The 22,467-nt window shown below is 29.8% G+C and overlaps 2 protein-coding genes and 1 long non-coding RNA gene across 4 annotated transcripts; 1 reads left to right on the top strand and 2 right to left on the bottom strand.

Moving 5' to 3' along the window:
• Positions 1 to 947: 947 nt before the first annotated feature.
• LOC113376463 lies at positions 948 to 3,423 on the bottom strand. The gene is made up of 3 exons (XR_003367029.1): positions 3,227 to 3,423; positions 1,948 to 2,116; positions 948 to 1,032 (listed from the first exon to the last, which is right to left on the bottom strand). It is a non-coding gene; the product is annotated as an uncharacterized LOC113376463 (long non-coding RNA).
• A 130-nt stretch (positions 3,424 to 3,553) lies between these two features.
• LOC113377656 (transmembrane emp24 domain-containing protein 7-like) lies at positions 3,554 to 4,435 on the top strand. 2 transcript variants are annotated; one of them, XM_026618042.1, is made up of 3 exons: positions 3,554 to 3,654; positions 3,714 to 3,874; positions 3,941 to 4,435. In XM_026618042.1, the coding sequence occupies exons 2-3, from the start codon at positions 3,716 to 3,718 to the stop codon at positions 4,424 to 4,426; spliced, it is 645 nt and encodes a 214-aa protein (XP_026473827.1). In that variant the 5' UTR covers positions 3,554 to 3,654; positions 3,714 to 3,715; the 3' UTR covers positions 4,427 to 4,435. The 2 variants fall into 2 exon arrangements, with proteins under 2 accessions (XP_026473827.1, XP_026473826.1); XM_026618041.1 differs by having other exon boundaries at positions 3,592 to 3,874.
• A 1,160-nt stretch (positions 4,436 to 5,595) lies between these two features.
• Positions 5,596 to 22,132, bottom strand: LOC113377218 (LIM and SH3 domain protein F42H10.3-like). Its single transcript, XM_026617453.1, has 6 exons — positions 22,026 to 22,132; positions 10,338 to 10,470; positions 9,412 to 9,547; positions 7,342 to 7,971; positions 6,852 to 6,961; positions 5,596 to 5,877 (listed from the first exon to the last, which is right to left on the bottom strand). The coding sequence occupies exons 1-6, from the start codon at positions 22,079 to 22,081 to the stop codon at positions 5,698 to 5,700; spliced, it is 1,245 nt and encodes a 414-aa protein (XP_026473238.1). The 5' UTR covers positions 22,082 to 22,132; the 3' UTR covers positions 5,596 to 5,697.
• Positions 22,133 to 22,467: the final 335 nt, after the last annotated feature.

Raw genomic sequence — 22,467 nt, 5'->3', positions numbered from 1 at the left:
TAATAAAATTATATGAGTTATGAGCAGAAATGCACGATTGCAAATTGATGATAATAATTACTACTGTATAATTAAGACATTAAAATTGACGAGTACCACAATTTATTGCAATATTGCATGAAATAAAACTGCAATATTTATTTTATACAATAATGCAAAAAGTTATTTAAATTTATATTATTTTCTATAATATAATACAAATTCATAAAAATTCTTTAGAATCCAAATTGTTTTATTCAATTTTTTTACTTTTTGCAAAAACTGATTAAAAAAAAAATCTATTGTTATTTTTTAAATAATCACTCACTGAAAATTGAATTATTATTGGTAATAATTTGGAGTCTTATACATGTTTAGTTGAATGTATATTGAATTTCTAAAAAAGAATACATATGTTCAGATTTGTTTTGTGAAATGAATTACTTAAAACAATCATTTTAAAAAATAATAGAAGTAAGAAAATACATAAAATAAAAACGTAATTGAATTTTAATTTATCGAAAAACAATTGATTAATATACACACAGTAAAGATACCATTTTTCATTGATGAATGTAGATAAACTTTTGCACTTTGTACAAATATTACAAGCAAATTTGAGCAAATAAATCATTTGAAATAATTAAAAATTTTAAAAATATTTATCATAATCATAATCATAAAATATTAATCGTAAATTTATAAGATTGTAATGAAAAAAAAATCAACTATTAAATAAATTCAGCAAAATTGTATAAAATTTCAAATCCATCACAAAACAATTTTTCCGCATTGTTAACAAAAACTAGTAACCTACTATACAATTAACAGAGCCAATCAATTTTCGATGGTACTAAACGAATTATCTGTCATCAAATTCAAGCAAACACTTTTTTAATTTGGATAATCTTGCACATGCTCATAATTATGATAGAATTGAATTAAAATAAGTACTCATCTGAACTTACTCTTCTATCCATTCCACGTCCTGGCCAATGTAACCAACGAAAGAGTGAGTTGTACCCGGTTGTTCAAGTCCCAGCTGCCAATAACCTACATGAATAATATAATTATTATGCTAGACACATGTACTGCTATGCTATTTCTATTAGTAGAAAGAAAAGTTCAAAACTTGTTTCCTGACCAAGTCCTACATTTTACTTCACTACTTGCAATTAATAAATCAATACATTGTGTATTTCACAAACTTGTAGATGAACAAAGTATTGAAACCTTTTCAAAATACAGCTTTGGAATATTAACTTTTATTAATTCAATTACAATTAAAGTGTATAACTATTTGGTAAATAGCATTTAAATATTTCTTGAAACAATCAAGGGTGCTTCAATTTAACTAAGTCCTGATGAATGGTTGCAATAAAAAATTTAAATTAGTTGATGCATAGCTATATAAAAACATTAGTCAAAACTGAACACGGCGTGAATGTGTTGAATATTTTAATGTGCTTTGCAGATGTCTTATAAATATGATGTGATGTAATTGTGTTCTCAAAATGATGTTCTTAATTTGCATGTATTTAGTTTTGTTTTGTTCTGTCGCATTGCAATTTGTTACCACTAGCAAGCTGTATGTAAGTCCTATGAAATTTAACAATTGTAAATGAGATACAAAGTTAGTTGAAGAAAGAACTTAATTATATGATTATTCTTATAAAAGGGGTATATGCAACTTTATTAACACAAATTGTATTAATAAGTTTCTTGTCAGACAAGACATTGAAACTATATTTCAAAAGAGTTGATATTCGAACATTTTATCTTTTACACATTATGTTGTAAAAAATTATACAGCAACTTAGCATTTCTGTTATGAGCAATATGAGTTTCAAACAGTACAAAAAAATTACAAACGCTTCTGTTTATTTGCTATTATAGATAATAAATGAATTATCAGAACAATATTGTAACAATATTCTTGCTTTTCTATATTAGTAAACAAGAGAGTACCTTAAGGCAAATTGCCTGAACTGAATTAAACAACTACTGTTTGATGAATGGGTTGACTAGGATCACTGACTCACAAACTTCATCCCAAAAATTGTATTTTTGTCAAATGCTTCGACTGATTTCAATTGCAAAATTTCCAAGATGATTAAAGAAAAATTTAATTCTGAACCTGTAAAACACAGAGATTTGTATTGAATTAAGATGAACAAAATAGTATAATTATAAACATAGCTATACTCACTAAAGCTTTCCTGCACTATTTTGAATCCATAAAAAATAATCTTTTAATTCAACCCTCTTAACAAAATTATGCTAACATTAATTTGTGCAATTTAATTTGGAAAAATCTTTGGCGGCCATTGAATTTATATTTCATGGGCTTTTTGTTTATCACAGAAATATAAATTAATTTTCTTAATACTTTATGATACTTATAGAAATTGTGCTTTCAGTAAGATTAAGGCCACCGATAGCCTTAGACTTATTACTATAATATTACATAGAATTCGATCTAATTAAATCCTTTATTAATTAACAAGCCGAACATAATTTTTTAAATAAAACCCAAAATAAAAAAATTCTCGAAGAATGAATGTAATTCGCACAGAATGAAAATTGTTTATGAGATAACAGCAGATATTAGTTACACTTGCTTGTTGAAACTTTGGAAAATTGTATCTCATTATTGCTTCGCATTTAACAAAAAAAAACAGGAAAAATTCTGTATGAATCAGGTACGAGTATGTACAAAAAAATGTGATATATTATTATAATTAAGTAAACTTTATTAAAAAAAAAAAAAATCAAAATCATGTCATATTCAGAACCAGAATCATATTCATTACTAATTTAATTATTCACAAAATAACTATAAAAAGTGTGAAACACTGGAAAACGAACGGACCCTATATTCTAATAAGGATTATATTGTTAAGGATCATATTAATAAGGATTATTGGCGTAAAAACACAACATTCACTATATTAATCGTTTTGGTATTGTTTAAAGGCCTTCCTAATCACTTTTTCATACTTTTCAACGTAATAATTAATAAATATATGCACTATTTCAATGGCAAATTGAAATGTTTCAACATAACCTGAAAACCATTCAGTAGACAAATGTAATTGTAAACTTAATTTTAGGTTAAGGATTTTTATGTCAAACATGGAAAATGCAAAATAAATGAGATTTAATTGAATAAATTATTATATTTTAATCATTTTCATTAATAAATTAAGTTGGATGGATGGATATAGATACGTGTTAATAATCATACCGTGTAAAATTCGACATTCTTAAGCAATTCATTTTCTTCCAAGTACATATATTCAGATCCGTGTGAAATGGTAATCCAATTTTGAACAGCTGGAAAATACCTAAATATTTTGTCTTTCTTGTAGAAGCTTATACTTGAGCTCTTGCACAATTCATTCTCAACGAAATTTTGTTGATTTGTTGATGTTTTCAAGCCGAAACAGATTTCACAACTGTCGCGTCATGGTCGTGTCAATGTGTCAATCTGGCTCTTCTTTTATCTATGTGTCATTTATTTTCGGTTAATTCCGCTAACTAAAAAATAACGGATGACAGAAAACGGTTCGTCAATTCACTAAGCTGAAGCTGAAATGACTTGACCGACTGACGCACGCAAAAATGACAAGGTGATGACACGATAACAAACCGAGATTATTTTTGAAATTAAAGGTATTAGGAAAAATTATTGATAATAACATAAAAGTCTAAATGCTTTTATAATATGACAGCAATGCGTACTGCAATGAATGTTGTGTATACAGTTTTGTGGATTCTATTAATTTCACAAGGTACCCAAAGCGTTGAATTAACTTTTGAACTACCGGATAATGCAAAAGAATGCTTTTACCAAGATATTCAAAAAAATACAAGCGTCACCTTAGAGTTTCAGGTGATTTCCGATGATTAAGTAAATGATTCTTCCACCAATTACTATATTGCCTTTAAAAATTTTCAGGTCGTCACGGGCGGTCAGTATGATGTTGATGTAACATTAGAAAGCCCAAATAAGCAAATTATATATAGTCAAGTGAAAACCCAATTTGATTCGCATCATTTCACTGCACCGATAAGTGGTGTTTACGTTGCTTGTTTCAGTAATGAATTTTCCACGTTCTCACACAAATTGGTTTATATGGACTTTCAAGTTGGTGATGAACAGCCTTTACCCGGTGTCGGGGAGCATGCTACAGTACTTACCCAACTTGAATCTTCTGCACAAGAGATTCATCGAAGTTTGACCAGTATTCTCAATTACCAGACTCACCATCGGCTGAGAGAGGCACAAGGTCGCAAAAGGGCTGAGGATCTTAATGAAAGAGTTATGTGGTGGTCAGTGTTTGAAACTTTAACTGTTCTCATTATAACTATAGGACAAGTGTATGTGCTAAAAAATTTCTTCTCAGAAAAGAAACCATCTCAAATGTTGTATACAAAGATGTAATATAGATGTGACCAAATATTATATTAAATCTTTTATTAATTATAGAATTTTATATTATTACTATTTTCCAATATTTTGTGTATTAATTTAATTTCCACACTTAATCTGCCTAAAAAAAAAGAAAAGTAAACTAAAGTATATGAACAAATGTATATTTTGCAGACTATCATATTATGTATGCTACATATATTAGCATTATATAAAATAATTTCAAAATATAATCTATTAAATCATTTGAATACTTAAAGAAACACTGCTATAGATTCAATTATCAATACTTGAAATTAACTGCAAATGTAATATTTAATAATTGGCAAATCCATCAAATTTATGCATTTTCTTCCATTCATCTCTAATGGAATAGTCATTAATTGCTCACATTCGTTTGATGATTAATTGCCACTATTTTAACTTGCAATAAATTAATCAATTTTATGTTCCAAATAATACAATATACAAAACTATTTATATACACTTATAACATATTTACATGTAAAAACATCAATTCAGTTTCATATATTGTTCTGAAGATTGCAGTATTTTTTAGAAAGTTTTAATAAATACGTACATATTATTTCAATAAATGTTCAAGGATTGAAAGCATAAAAAAATAAACCAGAGTATTCCGAATTACTTAGTATTAATACTGGCAAACATATGTATACCTAAATTTAGATTAGCAATATTCAATTAATTAAAATTGTTCATGTATAAATGTAAAAAATTCAGTTTGCAGTTGAGTAAGGCACAAAATATAACAGCACCATATTTAATTAATTTTTTAAGGCTTTTTGGAAGACAAATTGAGCCATACCATACATGAGAATATAAGGCTAATCATATTTTTGTTAATAAATGCATAAGGAATGTAAAGTATCAAGCAAAAACAAATACTAAAACTTACAATACTGAACTTCATCGATATCTGGTTTCCTTTTTCAAATAAAATGGCATTGCATTGCCTAAAGAATAAACTAAATATAATAAATACTATATTAAAATTACAGTTGTAATTATGTTACATTATGGCTTAATAATGTGATGCAGAAAATAAAAAAAAATCTGGTCATAACATACCAAAAAAAATCCAAATAAATTGATAACATACCGAAAAAATCCATTATTTACAACAAAAAAATAACAAAGTGCAGTATTTTATGACCATGACCATGCAAAAAAAAAATTAAAACTTATTTGAAGTTCATCACCTTGTGACAAAATTTGAATAACAATATTTGAATTCATTACTTAAATGTAACAGCTTTTGACAATTATATGCTTGCAATCTCAACGTAGTTAGCAGGTAACATTCCAGTCATTCCTGTCCGTTGTACAGTTCCGGTCATCCAGCCTTCGTCAATGCAGGAAACATTTACTATAAGGTCACCGTCCATAAAGCTGACTTCGTCCACATCTTGAGCGCTGTAGTCATATAGGGCTCGATAGACTCGCTGTTACCAATAATTGGTTTTAATATATAGACATTTTGAATTTGAAAGATAAACATACATATATATATATATATATATATATATATATATATATATATATATATAAATATATATGTTACATTAGAAAAAGTTCTCAATATATTTCAAAGAGAATAAATCAGCATACTTGTAATTCAAAAAATGCAAATCAATATAAGACTATGTTGTCGGTACATATCATTAGTTTAAACCATACTCTTAATACCAAGATTTCTATTATTTTACATAAGGAAAAAATGGTGACCTCAGAAAATTTGCTGAATCTATATTTATCTTTTAAGCCCTTTTTGCGTTAATAAACGAAATTCTGCTTTGTTAGTACATGATCATTTCATAATACATATTATCAATTTTTTTTAAAATAACTCTTCAAATCTCTAACTTGTTTTTTTTTTCAATTTTAGTTTTTTTTAATTCTCATGTTTTCGTATCTATTTGATATTTTATTTTTTCTAAAACATCTAATTCTAACAATTTTGTAGTATAAAAAATAACTAACAGTGAAAAACGTTCTAAAAAAAGGCTTGCTTTTAAACTCAAATCTATTTTCAAATGCTTTCAAACTCAAATCAATATCTATTTATCAACTGGGCCTTATTCCCGTTTATTCCTATTCGATATTTCATGAGTCACCAAATTGACCTTGTACAGATGTTTTACTCTCCTACAAATCATTTGGCATTCTCACCAGTAATCAGAGAAAGTAGGAACAGTTAACACATAGTGCTACATTCATATTTTAGATTTTAAATTATAATACACTGATGATGAAACAAATCTAGTCTCAAAACATTTGTAAAATAATATTTAATAAATTAGTGCAAAAAAGAGTACTGTTAGTTCATATTTCTAAATTAATATATATATATATATATATATATATATATATATATATATACTATATAATATATAGTATTTATATTTCATCAACTTACTCCTGACTGCTGCGTAACATTATGTGTTGGCGTTGGAGGCATAGCATTGTATCCATAACTCACAGGATCCATATCAGCAACTGATCCAATTCTTCGTGCTTGACCACTTACTACAAAAACACAGTTATATGAAATATTTTCTAATAATATAAAATATGATTTCAAACAAAAAATGAGTTTACTGTTACTACTGTTGTTATATATGATATATAGAATATGATAACATATATAACGTATATATATATATATATATATATATATATATATATATATATGTGTGTGTGTGTGTGTGTATGAAGCATAATTTTGATAATGAATAACACATAAATATAACACAAATAGCAAGCAATGTATAACTATCTGCCTAAAACCCAAATATCTTACCATATTGTGAATCAATATAAATCATTTACCTCTGAATCATGATAAACTGATATTTGCATTTTAGTTAAATCTATATCTTAATTCAAGTACCTATTATAGAATTTACCTGCACCCCTATCGGAACTGTAAATAAGAGTAGAACTCTGTCTTGAAGTATATGGTGTATTTCTCGGTCCATCTGTGACTGGATCATAGTCAGCAATCTTTCCAATTGTTTGACTCATTTGCATATTTTGATTGCCGTATGAGGAATTGTTCACATAATTCGGCTTGTGCGCATTATTATAGGCCTGCTGGTTGCCCTGGTGATACATCTGCTGTGTTTGCTGTGCAGTATTTTGATTTGGGGTATACGATTGCTGCTGCTGACTATGCTGTTTGTAATGCTGTTGCTGTTGCTGCTGCTGCTGCTGATATTGTGCATTTGACTGATTCTGATATGAATTGGGATTCATTCCACTAGTTTGATACTGTTGAGAGTTGTAAGTGGGCGGCATATTATAATTGGGCGCATTTGGTGGTAATGTACGAGGCGGATTCATTACATCTGGCTCTGGGTAACTCATTGTCTTAGGTTGAGATTGATAGTTGTCAGGAGACTGATATGAATCTTGAGCATGCTGCGTATTACCAAGCATACTACTTTGTGGCACAACAGATGGTGCATTGTATGTTTTACTGGAATTCGTATTGTTTAAGTAGTTATCGGAAAGATTTTCCTCCGTTTCGCAAGCATCTATAAAAGCAACACAACCTGTATACAAAACATTTAAGCGCAGAACATAAATGAAATAAAGGATTAATTAATCAAATAAAATTTTAAATTTTACAGATGAAATGATTGACGAATCTTAAACAACTACAATTATGAAAGTTACCATACACTGATTACAAAAAGCTTTGATTGCCAAAAACAACACAATAAAAAGTACTGACTGAAATATCAAATGAAATATGTACAGCTAACCCTCCCATAACGCGGTGAGTAAAGAAAACATGCTATAAAAATTCGAATTCTCGCGATGCAAGAAACTTAGAATTAGTATACGAGGTGTGTTCAAAAAGTACCCGGAATTACTAATAATTAAATTTCGCGGGTCTGGAGTGTCTGATTGTCAAAATTTTTTTTTTATTGTGTTGGTATACATGCCCCTAAAGTATGATGAAATTTTCAGCTATATTCACTGTTTACTTTGTCTGTGGTAGTCGCTAAGGTTCGACGTGTTTTTCTGAGCTCGGCGATTTTTACAATGGAAGAATTGAAAAGTCAAAGAATTTGTATTAAATTTTGCGTAAAAAATGAAATAAAGTGTTGCAAAGTGCAAAAATTCACCAGATATGGCTCCGTGTGACTTTTTCCTATTCCCAAAGTTGAAGAGACCCATGAAAGGACGGCGGTTTTCCTCGATTGAAGAAAATCGCTGAGAGTGCTCAAGGACATATCAAAAAGTGAATATCAAGGGTGCTTCGAAAATTGGAAAAAACGCTGGCATAAGTGTATTATATCTGGGGGGGGACTACTTTGAAGGGGACCACATTAATGTAGACGAATAAATAAATATTTTTTTGAAAAAACGAAAATTCCGGGTACTTTTTGAACAGACCTCGTATACATATTTGCACGTTATATGGAGAGCAATATATACGGAAGCAGTTTATATAAGGATCGGATAATAAAAATGAAACAAAAGATTAAAAAATTCAGAAAATCAAGCAAAATTTTTTTCAGAATAACTAAGATGCTGTGAAAAAGCTCTGACATTACTAAAACCGATGTCATACACGGCTATCTAGTTACAAGAACCATATATGGGTTGTTGAACGAAAACCGCTCTGTAAGAGTACCTTGTCATAAAAGTGCGGTTGTAATAGGGAGGATTGACTGTTATAATATTTATGGTATGTTGTGCATAAATGTACGAACAATGTTTTATTATGATAAGACTGTAAGATAAATTAACAAATTTCAACAATTTAAGACCAAAAGTGTTTTCATCTCTGGAATTCACTGTAATATGTTTTTCTTTATACAATGATGGTGTTATTAGAACGTGTAGAAGAGACAAACACGCATGCGTTAGTGATTATTATGAACATATAGTGATAATGAAAAATCTGATTTTTCAAAAAATGTATTGAACACCGCTGATAATAATTAATGAATCAATTAATTTACCTATAAATTCACCATTTTCGTTGATCGTTCGCTGTTTTTCCATGGCCGCTTTCTTGGCGAGGTCCCCGTGATAGGCCACGTTGCTTATTATGCGCGAATTCTGTTTGATGCGCAAGGTCTCTGGGTCGTCGGCGACCTAGGGAAATTAAAGAAATTTATTGAATTGAAAAAATCGATAATCATATTAATCTTATCTTACAATTCAACTAGTGGTGCATGGCATCGTGCATTCAGGTAAATTGATAGAACTTTCTGTTACCATAATTTTTTTTTAAAGCTTTAATTTTAAAAACTTTGAATAACTTGAAAATTTTTAATTTTTTGACATGTGAAATGCCTGATCAGACAAGCAGATACATAGCATTTTGTACTAAAAATTCATACGAAGATAGGACCGCTATTTTCACTTATTGTTAGAACCATATTGCTACCTATATTTCCAAGTGAAACGACTGCTTCACATCAGAGCCAGTTTTGAAGTCCATAGGCAAGGTGACCACATTTTTTTTGTTTTGCTTAAAATCAGATTTTTTATTGACTATACTGTTTGATTTTAATCAGAATAACAGATTTTTAGTAGGACTTAATTATTCTATTGAATGCTATATTATATCATATTTTTTTCTTATTAATAACGTATTGTTTCATATAAGCATACTCATTGTATTATCAAATATTGGATGAATTGTTGTAATTTTATTATCAGGTAATTGGAAATATTCAATTTATACCTATACTTTTCGGAAACCCGGGACAATCCTGGACAGAACATCTAAATCCGGGACAAATATTGCTTTCAGAAAAACCCGAGACACAAGGTGAAAATCCGAGACTCTCCCGGCCAAACCAGGACGTATGGTCATCTTACTTCTAGGCGACGGGAGAGTTCAATAAAGTTGAACATAAATATAATTCTATATTCGTACCTGCGTGAATTTGCCTTTGCTTTTCTCGAAATCGGCATGATACTTCACATTTGACTGGATCTTCGTGTTCTCAGCGATCCGCTTCAATTCCGGTGTCTCAGCCATTGTAGTCGCTTTTACTTTTGGAATATGCCTGAATAAAATAAATAAGTATGTACATTTGTTTGTTTTCATTAGAAAATGCATAGTAATGCTTCTAAAAGAACGTGGAAATAGAACGAGCATTCAAAAACAATTATTGAATGGATTGTCTATCGATTGGAACGTTATTGCAAGAAAAATCTATATGCTATCGAATGAAGGAAAAATTCATTTCTCTTTTTCAAGCCCGAATAAATAATTATTTGCCATTATTTATTTTCAATCATTTCTCCTTGATGTTGGCACATGTATGAACAGAGCCAAACAATCGGGCGCAATATTAACAAAAAAACAAATTAATAATGTCGATATAAAACTTTGTTCGCAGCCCCTAAGAAGGGCAATTAAAAGAAATATGCAAATATGCCTGATTTACAATCATTCATGTATTAGAATAATTAGATGAAAATAGAATTACAGTCATTGGAGTAGATTTTCAATCATCAGCCTACATATACACTCATAGGTATATTTGTACCAGGAACGTAGCGAGTATATATTCAAAATTCTTTTATTTGAAGTAAATACCAATCCCAACACCAAAATTGGATGGATGTATATATATATATATATATATATATATATATATATACAGTAAACCCTCGCTTTACGCGGCAAGTGCGTACCGTGCAGTATAGGAACCGTGCTATAAGAAACTCGTATTTAACATACAATTCAGGCTAATTCGTAGTGCGTTCTATGGAACCTTACATAGTGCAGTATGGGAACCGTGTTATGAGAGACTCAGAGTTGGTACAAATCGCACGATTTTTATCGCGTTGTATGGAGACCAAGAAATACAACTTGAAGTAGGAGAAATACGGACGAAATGACGTAAATGACGTGACGAAATTGACACCTTATTCAAAAATTGGCGCGACGCAGTAATCAGCTCAAACGTGTTCTTAGGCGGCTATTATACAATCAGGCATGTCTAAAAGATAAAAGTCGATAACAAAATTTACAACAATACCCTTTTGCACAACGAACTTATGGGCTGTTGACCAAATACCGTGTAATAAGAAGTCCGTGTAGTCGGAGGGATGTCGGATTTTTAGCTCCGTGTAGTATGGGAACCGTGTACCCAGAGTGCCGTGTAAAGCGAGGGCCTACTGTATATATATATCCAATTTTGGTGGTCCTTAATATGGGCATTTTTGAATTTCCTTGCTCGATAGGGCTCAAATGGTTCCAAATTGTAATATTAACTTTTAGATAGTGCGCCATTCAATCAAACTTCGTATGGAAATAGCATGGAAAAAAATAGAAAATTAAAAAAAAATTTTTTGAGGTATAACTAAGCGACAAATGAATTAAAAGTGAAAATTTGTGTCATTTTTATTGAAATTTTTCCATGCTATTTCCATACAAAACTTTGATTGAATTGCGCTCTATCTAAAAGACGATATTAGCTAAAACTTTCAGAGAATTGTTAATAATATCAAGTTTAGAGCAGGTACGTTTCCGTCTGAATGCGGCACCGAATTGTGGCGCCGTGCGGTAAGGGTTAAACAATAATATATGTATATATAATTTCTATGAAGAAAAGAGGCTATATCTTAATAAATTTTGCCAGGTTGCCAATGCCTGCCTGCATAGGAGCAATCGTAATCAATATCAAACGTTAATCGAGATCGAACGGGCGTCGCCCGTTTGCACCTTGAAAACAGATCGTGTGTTGTGTTGATGTCGCAATCAGCGAAAGAAGGCTCCGCGTGCGATACGTTATCATTCAGAGGAAAAGATATCAACTCAATGCTCATATCGCATATCCACGTATACAAATGCCAAATGTAATCAAATACGATACTTTAATAAGGGAATCATTTGCATTTACATGATATTAGATAGAAGAAAATGAGTGTGAAAGAGGGAGATAAAATAAAAAATTTATTGTAGTCTCGTTATTCAGATGTACAAATATTATTCGTACTAGTTAAGGGGCACAACTAGTGTAACCGCCTAAAAAAGAGGTGATTTTTGTGAATTTATATTAAAAAAACTACTTTATCAATCATTTCAAAATTTTAGGAATATATTTATGTTTTAAGAATGCACAGTAAAATTTTTGAAGAAAAAAATTGAATATTTTTTAAGTTATCACCGATCTCCAACGGCGCGACAAAAAAGAGGCCCTTCACTGTTGCAGTGATTCCGGCCTTCCACGTGGATAACATTAAAAAAATAAAATTCTTGTTAAACTAGATAATATTGGCTGTAAAATGAACTACGATAAAGAAAAAAATCAAAAATTGACAAAATGACGGCGTTTTTTAAAAAAAGTCGAATTTTAAACAAAATTTTGGTCGTTTTTGGACTGCCAAAATTCGATTTTTGATCCGATCAAAAAATCGATAGTTCATTTTATGGAGAACTATACATAGAATATGTAAAAAAACTTGATAGTGATCGGATCATTTGTTTTTGAGTAATCGCTGCAGCAAATTCGCAAAATGCTGTTTCGAGAAAAACGCGTTTAAAGTTAAAATGATCGTTATACTATATACTATATATATACTCTTTAAATGACTGTAACACAAAAACTATTTAAGATATCGATTTAAAATTTAGGTATGTTATTTTTAAAGATATAACTATAACCTATCGAAATATGGAAAAATTGAAAATTCAATTTTTTTTGAAAATTTCATACAAGTTGTGCCCCTTAAGGCAAATTAGTGGAACCAAAACTTTCTGCACCAGAATTCTTTTTTTTTGAAAATTTTGAAACTATTTGATTTTTTATTTAATTTTTTGAAAAGAAATATACTTGAAAAATTTTAATTTTCTTGAAAATTGATGAGATTTTTTGAAGACATTCAAACCTCTTGATCCATACTGCCGAAAATGTCGAGAACATTTGCTTGAACCATATAAAAGAACGTTATAAATCTTGGCACGGAGCCCATAGAAATTGAAACAAATATTATTAAAATCTATCTAAAACATTTGCATATGTCTAATGATCATTTTTGAGCACCAAATGGTTTAAAACTTTTTTTCTGGATGTCCGAAACCGCTGGACCTGCCTTCCCAAAGTAACAATTTTTTATTCCATCGATACAAGTAAAAAGTTTTTTGATTCATTCAAATCGGACGCTCCGTTCTATCAAAACGGATTACGGAATAGCCATTTTCTACACTTTTAGCTCCGTATCTCCGAAACGTTTGGACCTGCCTTTGTCAAAAACTGATCAGCACGTCTCCCCATCAACAGAAATCTAGCTATTTGTCTAACTATTATTCCTAATATTATTTTAACATTTTTCACAAAATTTCCTTTAAAAAGGTATAAATTTTATGCCATTTTTGAAAAACCGTAAAAAAGGCAAACTATATATTTACATACGAATTTTGTTACAAGCTATTAATTAATTGTAAGTATTGAAAATATATAAAAAAAATTAAATTAAAATTAGTCATAAAGTTTCAATTCTAAAAGTGTATAAAGTTGGGGGTCATGGTACCCAAGTGGCACTTGGGTGAATAATCTGAACTGAAATATGTACATATTATATATTATTAATCTAAAATAAAAATAATGATCAATAACGCAATCGTGCGAACTACGGCCAAGTATTTTTTTTTTTACAAAATAGCGACTATCTGAGACAATTTTTTAATATTCGCGATTTTTTTAAAAATAGCAAAAAATCAGAATTTAAAGTTGATCATAAGGTCGCACTCAAAAGAAGTCTATAAAGAAGACTTTATAAAAACTTCAAGTAAGTCAGTAGAGTAGAAGTTGAGAAATCGTGGATATCGCATCGACAAAGTCAGTTTCGGAAAAAACGGCTGGACCTGTCTTTGCCAAAAGCTAATCAACACGTCACCTTATAATAACTGAATAGAATGTTTTTTTTTTAGTTATTCAAATAATATATATATATATATATATATATATATATATATATATATATATAGAAATGAATAGAATGTTTTTTTTTAAGTATTCAAATCGGTTGATCCGTGTTCGCTAAATCGTCGACGAAAATTTGTATCCGCACACACACACAGACATAAATCAATTTTTTCTAAGGTATGCCAAAATGTTCAGAAACCTCTAAAACGTAAAGATATATAAACATTTTCATTTTCATTTTATTTTGCGATTACTATAACTTACCCTACGGGAAGTTAAAAATAAAATCGACTTTTTAAAAATTGTAGACCATAGTAAGTTTGACTTCAGTTAGTATTAATTAACTTTTACCATTATTCCGGTTCGCAGACCTCAATTTTGATGCCCACGGCCATTAATGTGTTGCGTAATTCGCCATTATTAATATTTCAAGCTGCATGGTATGTATGTAATATTATGTAGTATGTAGTATGTAGTATGTAGTATTAGTATGTACCGGCCATGTATTAACAAATGCCGCGCATAGCCTCGGCTTGCGTTTGTATGGGCCTACTTCCTGGTGACTACAAATATGCATCATTGCGCTCGCTTGGGGTTCAGTTCAACGATAGTGTTATTAGTCGCTTCGAAAGTGCGGTGGGCGAGATGAAGAAACTTTTGTTAGACAAATCAAATCTGACGACGATCTTCGCAGTTACTAATTTTTAAGCTAGGTGTAAGTGGCATTGTGCCGCAAGGGAAATTGATGAATCTTCTCTCCGTACCGTAATTAAACATTATAGGTGTGAACTAGCTGTAAGTGGAATTCTGTCTTAAGGCAAATAAGGCATCGTGCCTTAAGGCAAATTGCTGGAACTTCCCGTACCAAAAATTATTATTTTTCTAAAACGATTAACATTTTTGAAAAAAATTTACTTCGAAAAAATAAGATTTTTGAGAAACTATAAACTGGACAAAAATTGCTTTTTTGAAAAAAAAAATTAAAAAAAAAAAATTAAAATTTCTTTATTTTGACATATTTTGGAAGATCTGAACTTTTTTTCAAAGCAATCGTACTGCTTTAACTGCATAGAGACAAAATATAAAGCGCGTGAGCGTCGCGTCGCTGTCTAACGGATAAATATTGGTACGGAACCCATAGGAATGTAAACAAAATTTATACTTATTGTTAAAATCTCTATAAAATATCTGATAATTTGATGTGCATATGTCTAATGATCATTTTTGACCGCCAAATGGCTTTTTTACTTTTTTCACTAGATCTCCGAAACCGCTAGACCTGCCCTCATGAAAATTTTATCAATTCTTCATCTTGTCAATACAAGTAAAATGTTTTTTGAATTATTAAAATCGGATGCTCCGTTCTCTTAAAAACTGAGTTACCGTTTTCGGCACTTTTTGCCCCGTATCTTCGGAACGGCTAAGCCTGCCTTCGCCAAAAACTAATCAGCACGTCTCCTTATCAATACGAATCGAATGTTTTTTGAATTATTCAAATCGGTTGATCCGTGTTCCCGAAATCGTTGAAAAATTGTATCAGGACATACATAAATACACACACCCACATATTTTTCAGAAATGTTCAGAAGTTGAAACGTAAAGATATCCAAAAACTTTTCATCTTATCCTTTTTATCTTTTACAAAAACTAATCAGCACGATTAATATCTTCTTTCGAACTGCTTCTGAATTTTCAAAAGGATTTTTGAATAGAACGTGAACTACAAAGTTTGCACTTTTCTGCTAATTTTCAAGCAACGGCTTGGCTGATAATAAAAAATCTTATTATTTATTATAATTTGTGTGAAAATAGTTTACGGTACTCTATACTAAAATACGTACATTTCGATTTTTTTTAAAAAATAAAATCGGTCCAGAAACATATATAACATCAAATAATTTTTTAGATACATGCTAGTATCAGTTTATTATTTCAGATTTTAAAAAATTATTTGATGTTATATTACTAGATTTTTTACAAAAAAACTCTATCGCCCAGAGGTTAATTTTTTTACAATTTCGGTCCTTCAAAGTAAAATAGTAAATATAGCAAAAATAATTATATGCTTTTGGTTCTGAAAAATAAAATCATAAGAAAAACTATAAATATATATGTATATCTTCTCTCCGTATGTATAGATATATCGAATATATCGAATATATCAAATTGTCAAGATTGTAATTCAATATATATTGGAATAACAAGCCAAAATTAGCTGCAATAGCAGAAAAACAGTTTAAAAATCCCAGACAATGTAAAACTATGCTTACGGAACACATTAACACTTTAAAACACAATATAGACTTTTTTACCCGAGCCTGCTACATTTTGAGAAAAATTTATTATTATTACAAAGGAAAGTATCTTTTATAACCATTTATAACGATAGAGCAATAAATAAACGCAATGAACTCAACTTGATGTGCGATACAACACACCAACGTATAATTTTATTTTAGTATACATTTTTGTTTAAAAATTATTACAACGATTACAATGAAGATAAATGTCGAAATAGTTTGAGCGCTTGCGAACGACATATTTGCTAAGAGGTTTACAAATGTGTCACTCAATTAAATGAATGAACATTTCCTTCGTACATGTAGAAAGAACGTTCTCAAATACTACTGAATGAATTTCATGCAAATTCTCTCAGGCTTCTTAAATTGTTACTTAACTCATTTTCAGTTAACAAACTCAATTCAACAGTAATAATAGAGTACTTTCTGCTATTCATGAATCGAAATCCAAAATTAACCAATTAGATGCTCTGTGCTAGTGATAATTGTTCACATATGGTCGAAGTTTTTAATATAAACTATCTGAATTATAAAAATAGAAATAGATACATATGTTTCTTTGTATGACTGCACGCTTACTTCTTACAAATGAAATAATAAACATGCATCGCGTTTTAAAACGGTTTGAAGAGATCATATTTATAGCCGAGAGAATGCAGACAAAGGATCTTCGGACTGATCTTTGGATGAAATTAAATTAATTATAGACATTCAAAAAAAAAAAATAAAAAATTCCTACTAATTTCTATATTTCCACTGAAGACTATAACAAATGTGAGATTTTAAGTTCGGAAAAACAAAATAGGATATAGCATCATCAGACCGATGTAAAAGTTTGCCTCGGATGGTTCCTTTATGAAACACATGATTTCACAACATGATATTCAATGAGTAATTATTCAGTCAAGTGACAAGATTAATGACATTTGTATTATTTGTGAATAAGTTAAATATTAATTAGGTTTACTCAATGGAAAATTGACCAACAGCTGAAGAATGTATGTCGAAACATTTGGAAAAATAAAGATATCCTAAAATATTTTCCTTTTTATTTCATTTATTAATTTCGTCCAAAAGTCCTGAACATTTTTCCTTATCCATGATTATAGCATACCGTGGAAAAAATTGATGAGTGTGTATGTCTGATTATGAGTGTTTTGTGTGAATACAAGGTTTCGTCAACGATTTCGGGCGCACGGATCGAAGACATTCTATTCCTACTGATGAAGAGATGTGCTGATTAGTGTTTGGCAAAGATAGACCCAACCGTTTTGGAGATACTGAGCAAACAGTGCAAGAAAACAGTTTTTTGCGAGAACATCGCATCCAATTAGATTGATTCAAAAAACATTTCACTTGTATTGACTAAGTTTTTAGGAAGGCAGATCTACCGGTTTTGAAGATCTCAAAAAAAGTTTAAAAATGCCATTTGGCGGTTATGAATGATCATTAGACATATGTACATATAATTATCACATTTTTATAGAGATGTTAATAATAATTACAATATTTGTTTTTATTTCTATGGGTTCCGTGCCAAGATTTATAGTATTTGATGTTCAATTATATAGTTTAATAATGTCCTCGGCATTTTCGACTACTAAGAGTAAAATTGGGATACGAACCGTATGAATGACTTGAAATCTGTGGCTGGTTTCGAATTTCAAAAAAAACTTGAATATAGTTTTAAGCTAATAAAAATTTGTCAATTTTTAATATTATTCTGCATATATGAATTCAATGCTGTTTGTTTTATTTATTTCTTTCTACCTTAGTTTAGCTCACGTATGATAGAAATGTTTGAATAATTTACAAAAACATTCATGTATCTCAACATTGAAACTTTTTTAGATACGCACGTTCGACTTTGATAAAAATGGTCAACTACAACATGATATATTGATAATTCGACACCGCAAAAATTATAAATAATATTTCATAGAAATGTTTACAAAACAATATAAAATATTTTAATAAGTGGTTAAGGACCTCGGTCTAGCAACCACAAGGTTGCGAGATCAAGCAGTAGTGATATACTTTCAAATGATAACAAAGATCAAGAAATATGGGTTCAAGTAAAAATAAAATCAAAAATATTTTTTTAATATATTTTCACGTTTCAAAATCTTCTGAACATTTTGGCATACCTTACAATTGAAATTCCTATGCGGATACAATTTTCCGTCCACAATTTAGAAAACACGGATCAACCGATTTGAATGAATCAAAAAAAACATTCGATTTCTATTGATGAGGAAACATGCTGATTAGTTTTTGGCAAAGGCAGGCCCATACGTTTCGAAGAATTACAAAACTACACAAGCAGAATAATTCAAATTGGATGCTTAGTTCTTTCAAAAACTGCCATTTATTGCTCGGTATCCCCGAAACGGCTGGACCTGTCATTGCCAAAATGTTTTATTAAATCGAATGTTTTTTTTTAACCATTCAAATCGGTTGATCCCTGTGCCCGAAAACGTGAACGAAAATTTGTATCCATACATACATACATACACACACATCCATTTTTTCTGAGGTATGCCAAAACGTTCAGAAACCTCTGAAACGGGAAGAAATACAAAAATTTTCAATTTCGATTTTTTTGCGATTACTATAACTTACCCTACGGGAAGTTGATGATAGTAAAAAAAATGGTTGCCTATTTTTACAATGATTTAGAAATGACCTAAAATTCATGCCCTCTACACTAGAATATCCAGTTCAGTTAGATCAAATTAAATTAAATTAAGTCATCAACTGCAAAATAAAATTTCAAGATCGGTGCAACTAAAATTTGAATAATTTGAAATGTGTGAAACATTTCGTCCGGCATATATGTCCATTACCATTACATTCCATTACCAAATATATTTATTTAATTTACTCAAATATTATCATAGCTTATCGATTATTCTGCAACAATCTCACTGTCGGTTACAAGAGAGAGAGGGAATAAAATATAAAATAAGCCTTAAATACCTCATATTATTATTATAAACTGGCTATCAGAATTTTATTTTCGATTAGCAGCGTCCACTTACGGCATAGTTGAAATATCATAGAATGGAATGTCACATAGGAGAATACACGGCCAGTCGCTGTCAAGGCCATTCTAATAAGCTAATATCATGCAATGAGAAAGACTACGACTATATCGTAATAATCGTAATGTGCGATCCGTGACCAGGACAGATCAGGCCACACCAGGCCAGATCAGGCCATGTCAGGCCAGGCCGCGATATCCTACTTCAATTGACACGGATACTTCCGAGGAAACCAGTTCAATTAGTAATAATCTCATTGATCATCAATTATTGGAGAAGTACAGTAGAAATCGTTTAAATTGAACAACCGTTTATTATGACGTATTAAAACAACATAAAGTTCGATTTTTCATATATAACTCTTTATAAAAAAAAGTCGGATATGATGACCCATTATTTGAATAGGCAGCAGAATTAGTACTTTTATGTATTTAATCGAATTATTTTTATATTATATACATTTTTCTTAACTTTTCGTAGGTGAAGTTATAGTAATCGCAAAAAAATCGAAAATGAAAATTTTTATATATCTTTACGTTTCAATGGTTTCTGAACATTTTGACATACTTTAAAAAAATGGATGTATGTGTGTACAATTGTGTGCGGATACAATTTTTTTATTTGATGGTTTGAATGATTCAAAAAACATTCGATTCCTATTGATAAGGAGACGTGCTGATTAGTTTTTGGCAAAGGCAGGTCCATGGCAAAAAGTGCCAAAAATGGTAATTCAATTTTAGGAACGCCCGATTTGAATGATTCAAAAAACATTTTATTTGAATTGACGAAATGAAAAACTGATGATTTTTTTTTAGAAAGTAGGTCTAGCAGCTTCGGAAATCCAATAAATAAGTAAAAAAAATAACATTTCGCGGTCAAAAATTATCTTTAGACATATGCACATCAAATTTTATAAAGATTTAATATTATATATTTTGTATATATTTATCAGATATTTTATAGAGTTTTTAATATTATAAAAAAAATCAAATTTTATACAAAGCTTGATTTTTTTCAAAAAAATTAAATTTCTCAAAAATAAATTTTTTCAGTTCTAAAAAAAATTGAATCTTTTTCAAAAAATTTAATTTTCGGTTCGGGAAGTTCCAGCAATTTGTCTTAAGGCAGGATGCTATGCACCACTAGTTATATTTTTTATTTTATCTGTACTATTCTATCTTACATTAGACACATAGAGGTCATTTTCGGATAAAAGCTGGATATTTCGGATAATAAAATTGTTCTTTAGCGTTTGTACCATTTGGAGGCTAGGTTTCATGCGTAAAACGCCTGATCGTGACTACCAATTCATGCGAATATAGATCCGTAATATAGCATTATCATAACATTTCTATTTTATCTGAAAAATTTTCATAATTTAATTCAAGCGTTAACAAATATTTGTAATGGAAATCATATCTTATCAAGCTTTGTGATAATAAAATCTGTACAATCAAATATATTTTGTAAAAACTTTGCACAAGATATAAAATTAACTATTTAGCATAAAATTTCTTTTTTTATTTCGCCATATGGTTTACAACTGTCCTTATTGGACATCTAGCAAATATAAAAAAGAAAATTGACTAAATGTAAGTGGCATTTTGCCTTTGAACAGCGGGCATATAATTCCTGTGTAAATCGACTCAACCAATGAGAATTGATATAAAATTGTGATGATAAAATATTCAACTGATTATTTAATTTTTTTGAATTCTCACTAACAACTAATCAATTCAATTTCCAATCGATATCTTTCAAACAAACTTTAATATCTGTAATTGTATTAATTAAATTCAATTTATTGATACAATTTGATCAGATAGGAATGCACGGTGTATGTTCTAAGAGTTCGGCTCATTATTCCAAACTTTAATGAATTTTTATAATTGAACTAATATTTGTAAACGTATAATATTTTAATATGTTCGATTAGGCATCTCTATATCACTGTGCAAAGTTTTATCAAAATTTCCAAATAAGTATTTCCAACAATTCAAAAAACAGCTCTGCCGACCTTTACTTAAAACTAATCCTATATAACTGATATTTTTCTAACAAGGGTTTTTAAATTTTCATGATAGGTTCAGATTTTTTGGTAAAAAGGATGAAAAATGTTGATAAAAAAATTGTGCACTTATTAAGAAAGTGCTCGGCTGATTGTCTAGTTTTTGAGACAACGCCAAGAAAGGTCAAATTTTGACCCACATACCCACCCATATAAGTCGAAAAGAATCATGAATGTTTCACCACCTTCATTTACAAAATTTATGCAAAATATATTTAGATTTTGATATGCTAATATTAACTTTTAATGTTTTTTTTAATTTAGTATACTTACGCTTCGCAATATGGTTGTTTGTTGTATCCTTTGTAGGTCTTCATGTTTAGGGTCATGCCACATCCTTGACATTTGAAACATCCTTTGTGCCACACCTGAAATAGAAATCGAAGGTGAAAATGACAATGTACTACGAAAATAGATAAACATCAATGCAAATTGAGTTGTAAAAAAGAATGGCAAACAAATAAAATATTATATTTTATATTTTTAGTTGTTATTGCAAAAGAGTGGTTAACACATTTTGCATAAATATCATTTTCCATATGAATGCACATGGTGAACAAATTAAATTTATAATTGGTTCAGTAGTTTATGAGTCCATTCCGGACAAACATCGTGACACGTACTTTATATTTTCTATATATAAATTTCTCGAGTCATGATGTTAGTGGCAATACTCCTCTGAAACGGTTTGACCAATTTTTATGAAATTTTATAA

Source organism: Ctenocephalides felis, unplaced genomic scaffold (assembly GCF_003426905.1).
Source record: "Ctenocephalides felis isolate EL2017-DRISC unplaced genomic scaffold, ASM342690v1 CF-g0.4_SCAFFOLD_01886, whole genome shotgun sequence".
NCBI classification, from domain to species: Eukaryota; Metazoa; Arthropoda; class Insecta; order Siphonaptera; family Pulicidae; genus Ctenocephalides; species Ctenocephalides felis.
This window is presented reverse-complemented; position numbering and strand designations above follow the sequence as displayed.

What these genes read in the sequence shown, in the direction of transcription:
- LOC113377656 (XM_026618041.1), top strand. Translation starts at nt 3,707, where the DNA reads ATGACAGCAATGCGTACTGCAATGAATGTTGTGTATACAGTTTTGTGG. An exon ending in GCGTCACCTTAGAGTTTCAG is followed by an intron (nt 3,875 to 3,940) that starts GTGATTTCCGAT and finishes AAAAATTTTCAG; the next exon opens with GTCGTCACGGGCGGTCAGTA.
- LOC113377218 (XM_026617453.1), bottom strand. Translation starts at nt 22,081, where the DNA reads ATGACCCTAAACATGAAGACCTACAAAGGATACAACAAACAACCATAT. An exon ending in AAACAACCATATTGCGAAGC is followed by an intron (nt 10,471 to 22,025) that starts GTAAGTATACTA and finishes TATTTTATTCAG; the next exon opens with GCATATTCCAAAAGTAAAAG. An exon ending in ATGTTACGCAGCAGTCAGGA is followed by an intron (nt 5,878 to 6,851) that starts GTAAGTTGATGA and finishes TATTGGTAACAG; the next exon opens with CGAGTCTATCGAGCCCTATA.